This window comes from Pavona decussata, unplaced genomic scaffold (genome assembly GCF_977016875.1).
Source record: "Pavona decussata unplaced genomic scaffold, jaPavDecu1.1 SCAFFOLD_48, whole genome shotgun sequence".
NCBI lineage: Eukaryota > Metazoa > Cnidaria > Anthozoa > Scleractinia > Agariciidae > Pavona > Pavona decussata.
In genome coordinates this window covers 4,208,881-4,219,816 of record NW_028145470.1, presented here as the reverse complement: position 1 = coordinate 4,219,816, position 10,936 = coordinate 4,208,881, and the positions used below count along the sequence as shown (strand labels likewise).

General features: G+C 38.8%; 2 protein-coding genes across 2 annotated transcripts in view; one reads left to right on the top strand and one right to left on the bottom strand.

Moving 5' to 3' along the window:
• The window catches only part of LOC146481876 (tetratricopeptide repeat protein 28-like), a 44,712-nt gene extending 34,591 nt beyond the window's left edge, over positions 1–10,121 (top strand). The window contains exon 5 of the transcript XR_014864356.1: positions 10,045–10,121. The gene's annotated coding sequence lies outside the window, so the exon portion shown is untranslated. The remainder of the gene's footprint in view (positions 1–10,044) is intronic.
• LOC146481875 (kelch-like protein 20) lies at positions 2,487–10,590 on the bottom strand. The gene is made up of 8 exons (XM_085107975.1): positions 10,275–10,590; positions 8,279–8,575; positions 7,495–7,611; positions 6,163–6,272; positions 5,291–5,549; positions 4,542–4,627; positions 3,626–3,718; positions 2,487–3,064 (listed from the first exon to the last, which is right to left on the bottom strand). Exons 1-8 carry the CDS (start codon positions 10,566–10,568, stop codon positions 2,863–2,865), a joined length of 1,458 nt encoding a protein of 485 aa, XP_084964101.1. The 5' UTR covers positions 10,569–10,590; the 3' UTR covers positions 2,487–2,862.
• Between the last annotated feature and the right edge of the window lie 346 nt (positions 10,591–10,936).

Below are 10,936 nucleotides of genomic sequence, written 5' to 3'. Positions count from 1 at the left end.
AGGCAAACCGAAGCACTTGCCTCAGTCATTGTTTTTATTTTTTTCGGGGAAAGTAAAATTTTTTTTGAAGGAGAAAGAAAGGCACTAGCAGCAAATAAATTCAGAAACAGTTAAATAAATATAAAAAAATGTTAACGCAACATGGTATTATGTTTAATGATAACGCGAATCAGGCAGTGGCCTGAATTACAGTTGAGAAAAATTAAGCAAAAATTCATGCTACCCAGATAGCGACTTCCTCAAGAAAACTGCCTCGTTTTCATGTGTTTTGACGCCATTTCTCCAGTCTTCTGTCTTCTCTGATCTGAGTGAGGAAAATCTATCAAAATGCAGTGTTCTATTTCCCTGCTAGCAGAGGTCTCTGCCATCAGAGACCTCTGCTAGCAGGGAACGTTCTATTTAATCAACAGCTTTTTTCAAAGCAAGCGGTAAGCAGATGCTCTCATAACATGCTTTCCGTTCTTCTCAATAATCGAAACAAAATTTAACCCTGTTTTGACATTATTTAGCTAGGCAACTTTGACTTTCAGTCCATCTAGTAAAGATAGTGATGTCAGTGAAGAAGCCGCTAGAGATGGTGGGAAAGAAGTTGTAGAGTCTGTAGAGGCCAAAAGCGGACAGGCGACAGCGCGACTAAGTACAGGAAGCTGTTCGTGCAAGCGCAGCTTTAGCGTTCTCCGCAAGTTGAAGACCTGGAGTGAGTTGCATAAAATTTAATGTTGGGCATAACTGCTAAGGCCAGGCTTTCAGCCCAGCCACATTCAGTATTTTAACACAGGCTAAACGGCCTAGCATTAGCCCATGTCCACAGCGAAATCCCTGTGGACCTGCTCGAGGTTCTACAGCGATGGGAGGCAAATCACGCTGGCATTTAACAGCTAAATTTGTTGCCTTTTAGAAACAAAAATACTCAAATAAGAACGTCCGAGACCAGTTTTTATGAGCCTACAAGACCCCCGACAAACCCTACTTTTCACGAAACCGCTGGTCAGCCAAACCTGGTTTAGGTCATTGTTATCTAAGGCCTTCATAATTATAGAAACAAACCGCCAACAAACACATTAAAAAGTCGCATACAAGAACACAGAGCCCCTTAAGTAGCATTTAAATAGCTCCCCTACCCCCTTCCCCCCCCCCCCCAAAAAAAAAAAAAACACCTAGATCTCTAGATCTATATGGCCTTTAGGGCTCCTAGCAGAATGTTGTCAAATAAGGTTTGATCCCAGTGTTTTGTTTAAATGTAGCCATCATATTTAAGACCCTAAACAGCTAGGCGGGGAATTCAACCATGGATATTGCCTCAGTCGTTATTTTTTTCTGGCGACCGCGCCCTGGCTACTGGAGACTCATGGGAGTTAAGGCCATTAAACTAGGTTCATGGGACAAACATCCTGCATACTGCTAGGATTGGAATGTCATGTGTGGCATATGCACAATGAAAGGAAATGTGATGTAATATTTTAAGGTTTGACTCCTGATAGGAGCACTCAGGATTTCTTTTTCTGAGGTTGCCTGTGCCATTACTGAATAATACATCATTATTTGTTCACCAGGCTTAAAATATTACTTCACATTTCCTTTCAAATCAGAAATAGCTTCACGTTTCTGGAAAACCCAAGCATTGCCTACACAGAAGAGGTACCAAGGGAACATTTGCCTGATTTCTTTTGTACAAGACTGAACAAGCAAAGCATTGGTAGTAATGTGAGCAAAAGAAATCAGTCAAGGGTCATGCAGTGTCTCAATTTGTGTAAGTCACTTTGGTTTTCTAGAAAGTAATAACCTATTTCTTGTTTATTTAGCATATTTATTTATTTGCAGAGGTTGTGGGTTTGAATCTCATTTAAGTTTTTTGTAGCTACTTAAGTTGCGTACATTTATAACTGTGATTGTCTCATATCAATTCTTTCATCCACAGTCCACATAATTATATTTCACTTCCATCAGATAAAATAATACTCTACATGCCCCCAACCCCCCCCCCCCACCCCCCGACAGGAAGGCCAGGCATGTTGGTTCGTCCAAAGGTTCTTCCAACATTTGTTTTAGGCTTCTCTAGGAATTCACTGTCTGATAATCAAATAATACATTATATACCTGAGCAGCAGAGAGAGACAATGAAAAGTAAAGCTTGCTGTTTCAGGAAACGACAGGACAATACCAAGGGCAGACACTAGGGCTACTGAGCCTCCAATCTTCCAGTTGCATTAACAACTAAAAACTGTCATTACCTAGATCACCTTAACTGCACCCCCTGTCCGTACATGTATATTCTTTCAATCTGGTCACCACCTGGACAACTGGACTACATTGTACCTGTAAAGAAACCCTCGGAGCAGGGACAAGAACCGGCAACAAACTCAACCCACATATGATGCCGAGTCCAGGACCACATTGGTGGGAGGCGAGTGCTCTCACCACTGCGTCAACCCTGCTCCCCTCTCCCTGCCCCTGTTTAGTGTTTAAAGGAGCTTTGCAAGCTACAGTATTTTTAGTATTACTTTTAATTTATCGACAAACAAAAAGACACTTTACACTGTTCTACGTGGCTTCAGTGGGATTTACACATAATGACATCGGATGGTTTTGCTGTCCATTGCAAATTTGCATTATGCACCTTGCTTTGTTGTGAATGGAAAGAAAGAGAGAAGAAAACGTTCTCAGACATCTTGTGCAGTAACACAAATTAAGGCAAATTGATAGCATTTTATAGCCTCTTACAAAGATTATTATTGTTTTTTGTTGTGAGGACCATGGCAAGACTAAAATAATGTGAGGGGCCAAAGAATTGGTGCAAGTTGTTGGACGTTCTGGCAATGATGCATATGGGAAGGGAAAGGAAAAGTTTATGAATTCTGTTTGTTATACTCTCTCATATAAAGGCTCCATCTTCAACTCAAACACTTCATAGTCTTTCACCGTGAAATTGTAGTCCCCCATGAGTAGACTGCTAGAGGACTGGGGCCCATCATAGGAGTGAGGCAAGTTAGAATAGGACTCAGGCCTCTCATTACACTCATCACTGATACAAAGGTCTGCACCAGCGCCAAACATGGGGCCATACCTGGAACAGAAGATTAATGATCAAATGATAAGGATTTGAAGGCTATGGTGCAAAAAGTGTCTGCATTCAGTAAATCCATAATTTAGGCAATCAGACGCATCAAATCCAAATTTGTGTGGCTCCAGATAATATCTATACCCACCCCAAAACTAGAGAAGGTCATTGGAAATTCCAAGGAACGGGAGGGGGTCTCAACAGCCAATTTTTTTTAAAGGAAAATATGAAGCTAAACTGGAAATTTCAGTGAGTGGGAGGGGGGAGGGGGGAGGGGGGAAGGGTTCAAGCCAACAAACCTTTCTGTAGGGGAGGTATGGATCTTTTCTGGAACCACACATTGCTTTAAATCAGTTCTATTTGGCATACAGACTGATATCATCTGTGAATATGCAGTCCTAGGGTAAATTAAAAAAAACTTTTACACATGTAGTTTACAAGCTAGGCCCTTACTTTGACATACGCACACAAAAAGAAACGCAATGAAAGATTGAAAACTAGTTCAATAATCACCATTCATATATATTTTTAACAATGTTTATGAATGAATGACTAGGTTTAACACACCTTGGGTGATGAAGAGTAGCATACTTAGGATGTGTTACATCAAACTTGCTTGGAGGAACACCTTCAGAGTTGATCAGTGTAAACAAGAAAGCCCTTAAGAGAAAAAAAAACATTCCCGATTTAAAAGTTAAGCAATGATAGCATTGTTAACTATAATTATGAGAAATAAGTTGAATTGTATTAGATAATAAATTAGTACTTAATCTCACAATGTGGCTTTAGTATGACCACCATCCTAACCATCATCATCATCATCATCATCATCATCACCATCTTCATTATCACTATTAATAATTACTAATAATAACAGTCATCATTATTGAAGGGATTCCAGCAAAATTGGCATATATCGCTTTTTTGGTGATTTTTTTTTTGCAGGATTCTTTACATACAGACTTGTTTTGACATGAGGAATGTCATTCTGTGACATTTTTTCATTATTTTTTTTGGTTCGTTTTCAAGAAAAATGGGACAAAAACTTGAGTCGACGCAAAACAAAAACAACTACAGAGAAAAAATCACAGAACAACATTGCTCATGTCAAAACAAATCCGTATGTAAAGAATTCTATTACCACCTTCATCAATGAATCACCATTATCATACCATCATCATCATCATCATCATCATCGTCATTGTCATCCTTATCTCCAATGCTACCAAAATTAAGCAAATTTTCTTCTCAAAACTCACTCATCCATCAAACAAGTTTATGGCTTATTGTACTTGTGTGTGGGATTTTAAAGTATTCTCAAATGACCTGATGACTGCTAATGTGGATCCTCGTCGTCATTATCACCATTTTCATTGTCATTATCATGACTGCTCTCAACCTCTCACAAAAAATTAATGATTTCCTCAAGTCAATCGAATGGAATATTTTTCATCATCATAATAGTCTTAAAGAAATTTCCCACCTTTCGGAAGGCATGTATTTTCCACGTGGAACAACACTACGCCATGGTTGATCACTGAACCCTCCACACAAATTCCCATTTGTACCCTGAAATTTAAATGCAATGGTGAAAATAAGATTGGCAACAATGGCAAAGAAGAGGAATAGTGAGCAGAAATCAGGGCACGGTTGTTTAAAAGAGGTTTTCATCTTGCTTGTTACAAATGATTTTGAAAGCTAATTTCAAGCTAATGGTAAAGAAACATCTAAGGGAACTGGTCATGACAAGTTTGTTCAAAGAGGACCCACCTTGTCTGGGGTAGGGAGGCTATCGAACACACCACCTATCTTGTATACATTACTGACAAAATTTTATTGGTTTAAAAGTTTGAGTTGACGCAGAAACATTCAGCTGGCAAGAGTCAGCATTGTTAGATAAACAAGAAAAGTAAGGTTTGAATCTCACTGTCATTTTTTACTGCTGGATAGAGGGGTGGCAATGCAATAAAGACACCATCTTTTGAGGTTGAGGAAGGGGGATGCAGGCAGAGGCCACCATCTATTTTGGGGTTTGGTGGGTCCTGTTCAAGTATAGCAGTTTTGACCACTTCCCAAGACAAAATTGATGATGATGATGATGATGATGATGATAATGATGATGATGATGATGTTGATGATGATGATGATAATGATTATAAAAGATAATTATCAATAATTTGTAACAGACAGGATTAAAAAAGGCTTTTTTTCCAAAAGCTGCAAGTAACTTACTAAGACAACAGTTAAGGTTGGTGAATGTCCATCACACTTTGCATGAAATGCCTCAGCTGAGAATCCATCCTTGGAACCTCTGTATAACAGTTGCCACTCCTGCTGTTCATTGCCAAACCAAACATTCAGTGTATTTTGAAACTTGAGCCGATCCTTGGACAGGATACTTGTGTTATGGAACACCTTTTGCGCTGCTCTGGGTCTTAGACGAGGGTCTTCAGCTTTTCTGAAATGAGTGGGAACTGCTGCAAAACGATACCTAGGAAGTAAGACATTACATCATGAGGTGCCATATTCTGTTTCCTGTCAAGATTTTATTTTACAGTAATATTTGTTAAAAGCCACACATAAACCAATGAGTAATCCCTTACCAGTGGTGAATGCTTCAATTTCACTATTTTTTATATATAAATATCATTATCATTTTTGTATCTATACTATATATTTTTTATAGTTTATACCAGTAAATTTAGTAAGGGGACAGGATAACCTCATGGTCCTCCTTTTCAAATATATTATGTACAATTTTTATTGCATATGTATTTGAATAAAGTATTACAATAATACTGTTAGTTACGTAGTACATTAATTTTACTGATGGTATGCATGAGTAATACTGGTAATAGGTCAAAGCATTTTTTGCCATCAATTTCTCATTAATATTTATTTAACATGTAAAAAAAGTTTCAATAATAATGACTAAACACTCATTAAAGATCAAGTACCAATAATAATTATTTATTTGTGATCTCCAGTACATATTTGATTAGAAACTGGTTTATGAGGGTTTATCACAACATCCAGAGATGAAAAATTTCTGGAATAACATATATTTACAATACAAAGTTTATTAATTCATCCATCAAGGTTACCTCTCCAATGACACCTCCATTGGTACCACTCCTGTGGGCTCCACTTCTTCGGCATACACAGTACTGTCAATCAACAGTAATTTGATATGCTCTATCACTCCTGAAAGTGCCTAATTACAATGAAATATGAATGAAATATAGAATAAAACGACTTTTTTAAATTTTCCAGACATGTTTCGTGGTACAACCGTCATTGTCAGTGTGACAGTTATGAAAACAAGTGTTGAATTTTATAGCGCCCAGGTCACAATGCATCCATTGCATTACGTTACAGAAAATTATGTTACGTGGATTCAAAGTTACAATGGAGCTAGAATGCATGTGCACCTAACCAAAATGACTGACAGTAAGTCAAGGTGCCTACAAGGAAAGTGTCAAATTAATATGTATGACCTGCTGATTGAGGTCGGGCTTTTCCCATTTTATGTACAAAAAATAATAGATTGTTTAAGCGTAACTTGAAATTTAGTAGCTGCAGAATCTAAAATATTGTAAACATGTCTGGAAAATTAAAAAAAAGTTGCTTTGTTTTTGAAAGTTTCAACATTGTTGCTGTTGTCTTGACCACTTAAATATAGAATAGTGGTGATGTGTAAGTCATTAGTACTGTTAAATTTCCACATTTCTACATTTACATTTAATAAATGCCAATAAACTTCCTGGTGGAGTATTACTGACTAAAGCAATAATATTTCAAGTGAAGGTCAGAGAGAAGAAATTATTTTTTTCTTTCAGGTTTTTATCTCAATATTTTTGTGGTCTGTTAAGTGCTGCTAAAATGACTTCTTTGAAGCTAAACAAAAGTTCTAAAATGATTAAACAACTATCTTAACCAAAGTAGAGCCCAGACTTGTCATTTCAGACATTGCTTACAGTGTAACAGTTGATTCAGTTCTTAGGCTGAAGTCATAAGCTTGTTGGGCAAATTTGAGACGTCAAAATCACAAAGTAAATATCAAACTATGCTGCTGACACAAGAACCAGTCTGTGTGCATGCCAAATTAGAGCAAATTCAGATAAATTTGGATGTCAAGGCCAAATCATCACTTACATTGTTTTTGCACCTGGCTCTACAATTAAAAACAGTAGTGCATACTTAACAGAACATACATGTACAGTATCTCTCATAAATAATTTTGTTCACTGGACATTCTTATTAACAAGGTTGAAGCCACTGACATTCTCAAAAATCTGCTGATTGATACAGTGTATGTTAAGGATTGAAGTCTACTTCTCAATGTGTGGATCACAGAGGCCTCTTTAACCTTAAATTGTACACCAAGGAAAGACCAGATTTTTGATGGGCATTAAAGGATATGTGATTTTCTTTACCTCCCTTATCTTGTTGTTATCCTCTTCTGTCCACTGACGGGTTGGTTTGTTCACACCAGAATTCCTTTTTGCCCACAACAGGACTGCACGCCAAAGCTCCTCTTCAGACACTGCAAACTGAATGGTAACGAAAAAAGTTGACACTACACTCAGACCACAAGTGTCCACATGGCTCAAACTTAACATGGTTTATGTGGCATGAAACAACTTTGGACTTAAAATTACTACACCCCCTGGATGGGATGGTAGTCCACCAAAGAATACCCAGCATGTAGTGACAACGAAGATTACTACTAACTCCCCCCTGGATGGGATGCTAGTCCATCACAGTATACCCAGCATGAAGTGACTAGGAGTATTACTACTCCCCCTGGATGGGATGCTAGTCCATCATAGGATTAACCCAGCATGAAGTGACCAGGAGTATTACTACTCCCCCTGGATCCCTGGATGGGATACTAGCCCATCACAGGATACCTAGCAAAAAGGAACTTGGAGTATTACATAACTATACCACTCCTTCCTTGATGGGACACAAGGCCATCATAAGGTTATCTTCATGTTTGGACTCTGCAGCAAGTCAGTGGTATACATGTATGTACCTATTCATTACTGTAAACCATATATATAGCAGATCACACTGCTCAACTATGGAAATGCATTGGGAATCGGGAACTGGCTAGTGTATATTAAAAAACACCCTTATAATATGATATCAGTGTTAAGCTAACACTGATATCACTCCATGCTTGCTAAAAATAGGAAAGAAAAAGGTGTCCTGAACCTGATCACTAGAAACAAGTCTGATCATCGCTGGCTTTGGAAGAAGAAGAAATCCCTCAGTTTTGACAACCTCCTCGGCATTTTCCTCCATGAAACCTACACACTTGTCCACTAACGATGAAACGCCTCCAGCACTGTTTCCTCTTGAAACAGACATTGCGTCTGCCAAAAACTCAGCTGCACTTTCTACACTAAGATTGTCCATAAAATATTGCTCGCAAGCTAGCTGTAAGTCTGTTATTTCAAGGTCCTCAGCAATTCTCAGCATTTCAAAGGCTGTGCGGCTATGGAGCTCAATCTATAAGCAAAGAAAAATTAATATACAATGCGGTATTTTCCAACCATTTTAAATGATCTGAAATGAAAACCTACCACTGGTAGCACCCCATATTTCTAGAGCTTAACCCATTTTTTAAAACTAATACTTCCAGCAACAAGCAGTTTTTCATTCCCCCTATCCCCTCCCCCTCTCTCCCCTTCCCCACTTCTTACCTATCCCTTCAGGATGTTATTCCATCACAAGATACCCAGCATGAAGTGACTAGGAGTATTACTACTCCCCCCTGGATGGGATGCTAGTCCATCACAGGATACCCAGCATGAAGTGACTAGGAGTATTACTACTTCCCCCTGGATGGGATGCTAGTCCATCACAGGATACCCAGCATGAAGTGACTAGGAGTATTACTACTCCCCCCTGGATGGGATGCTAGTCCATCACAGTTTACCCTGCATGAAGTGACTAGCTTATAGGAGTATTTCTACTCTCCCCTGGATGGAATGCTAGTTCATCACAGGATACCCAGCATAAAGTGACTAGGAGTATTACTACTCCCCCCTGGATGGGATGCTAGTCCATCACAGGATTACCTAGCATGAAGCAACAAGTATTAATTTATTATGACCATCTCCCCCCTTCTCTTCCCCCCAGTATTACTTCCCACTAGAAAGGCTGGTATTATCTATCACACGATACCCGTCATTCACATGAAGTGACCAGGAACATTACTATGACCCTTTCCCAACTCCTGGTTGGACTACTAGCCCATCAACATAACCACGTTGAAGTGACTAACATCCCATCCAGAGGGAGTACTAATATAATACTCCTAGCCCATCACAGAAAACCCAGTATGATTCGAATAGGAGCATTACTACTCCTCCCTAGACAGGATGGTAGTCAATCTCGAGGTTACCTCGAGCATTAATTTTTGCTACTAACACTTTGCTAATACTCATTGAGAAATGTTAGTAGAGCAAATCTACATTCAAAACTATCCATTCGTTCTGGACACCTCTGTAATACACATCTCATGCGCAGACAGCTCTGTAACATTAGGCAATTCCTCCAATTTGAAATGCAATAATTAAAAGCTATTGCAAGCTGTGGATGAAGTTGTCTGTGTCTTGCAAAGGAAAATTTACACCAACAAAGGAAACTAGTCTTATGTGTTTTTGCAAGATTGTGAGATATGTTGCAGGTCTAATGTGTTTCCTGCGTTTTCTTCAAGACTGCAACTTCCAATGCAATACAACTAACATAATGATATCAAGAGAAGGAAAAGTTGTGTGACATACAAGGGCACCTTTGGCTCCAGCAACAGAGGCCAAGTGAATAATTATTAGACTCCACAAAAGTTCAGTCTTTTAACCCTTTAATCCCTAGTATCAAAGAACAAATTCTCGTATCTTGTCCCAATACTTTTCTTATAAAAGTACTAAGGCGAAGTTATTAAAATATCAAGAAAATTCACCTTGGGTGATCAGATCCTTAATTCTCATGACATCAGGGGTTGAATAAGCATTGATAGTACAAGGAGAAATTTGACACTGATCATTGCTGGGTTGACACGTTATGGATGCACAGGAATGTAAAACACTTCGACTTCAGCTCATAAATAAACATAACTTGGCTGAATCATTCTTTGTACTCATATTAATATAATAGAATACAAGAATCATCAGCGACTCTCAAATTGAAAGCTTCGTAGAATTACCTTTCCAGTGTAAACAAATATGAGCACCTCGCGGAACACATCAGGTCTGAAATCGGGTTTTCTCACCGTCAGCTGTGCGAGAACTGATTTGGAAGACCACAACTCTCGCTGGCGATTCCGAAAATAATTGCAACGCGCTATCAACAACAGCCTGTGTGCGTACATGGAAACTTCATCTTTTCCAACAAGGAATAACACATCTGCAGAATCGTGATCGTCGATTAAGTTTTGCAAATCGCGCAGAAGCGCCTCAACACCAAGCCAAGTTTTCTCCTTCGCTTCGAAAGTGTCCATGTTTTCGAAATGTTTGATTCGTACCGCGGAAAGCGAGCTATAAACTAGGACCAGCTTTACTCGGTCAATAACAGGCAAACAATGCGTGCATAGAGCTTACAAGGGAACTTAACTTTGCCGTTCTCTGCAAAACAACAACGTGAAATGACCAATTCAAGGTTTTATGGAGAACGTGAACACACGATGGTGAATTTTCATTCTCTTTTTTAACTTGAACGCCACTCCTGCCACTTTGGTTAATGGGTAGTTTTATGTTTCTCTAGAAATTGAACCGGAGTTGAAATAATCGCGAAGTGGCACAAATAAAATAAAGCTATATCAAGTGACGTTTTCGTTGGCGTTGCCATCATATAAGTTCCCTATTATCC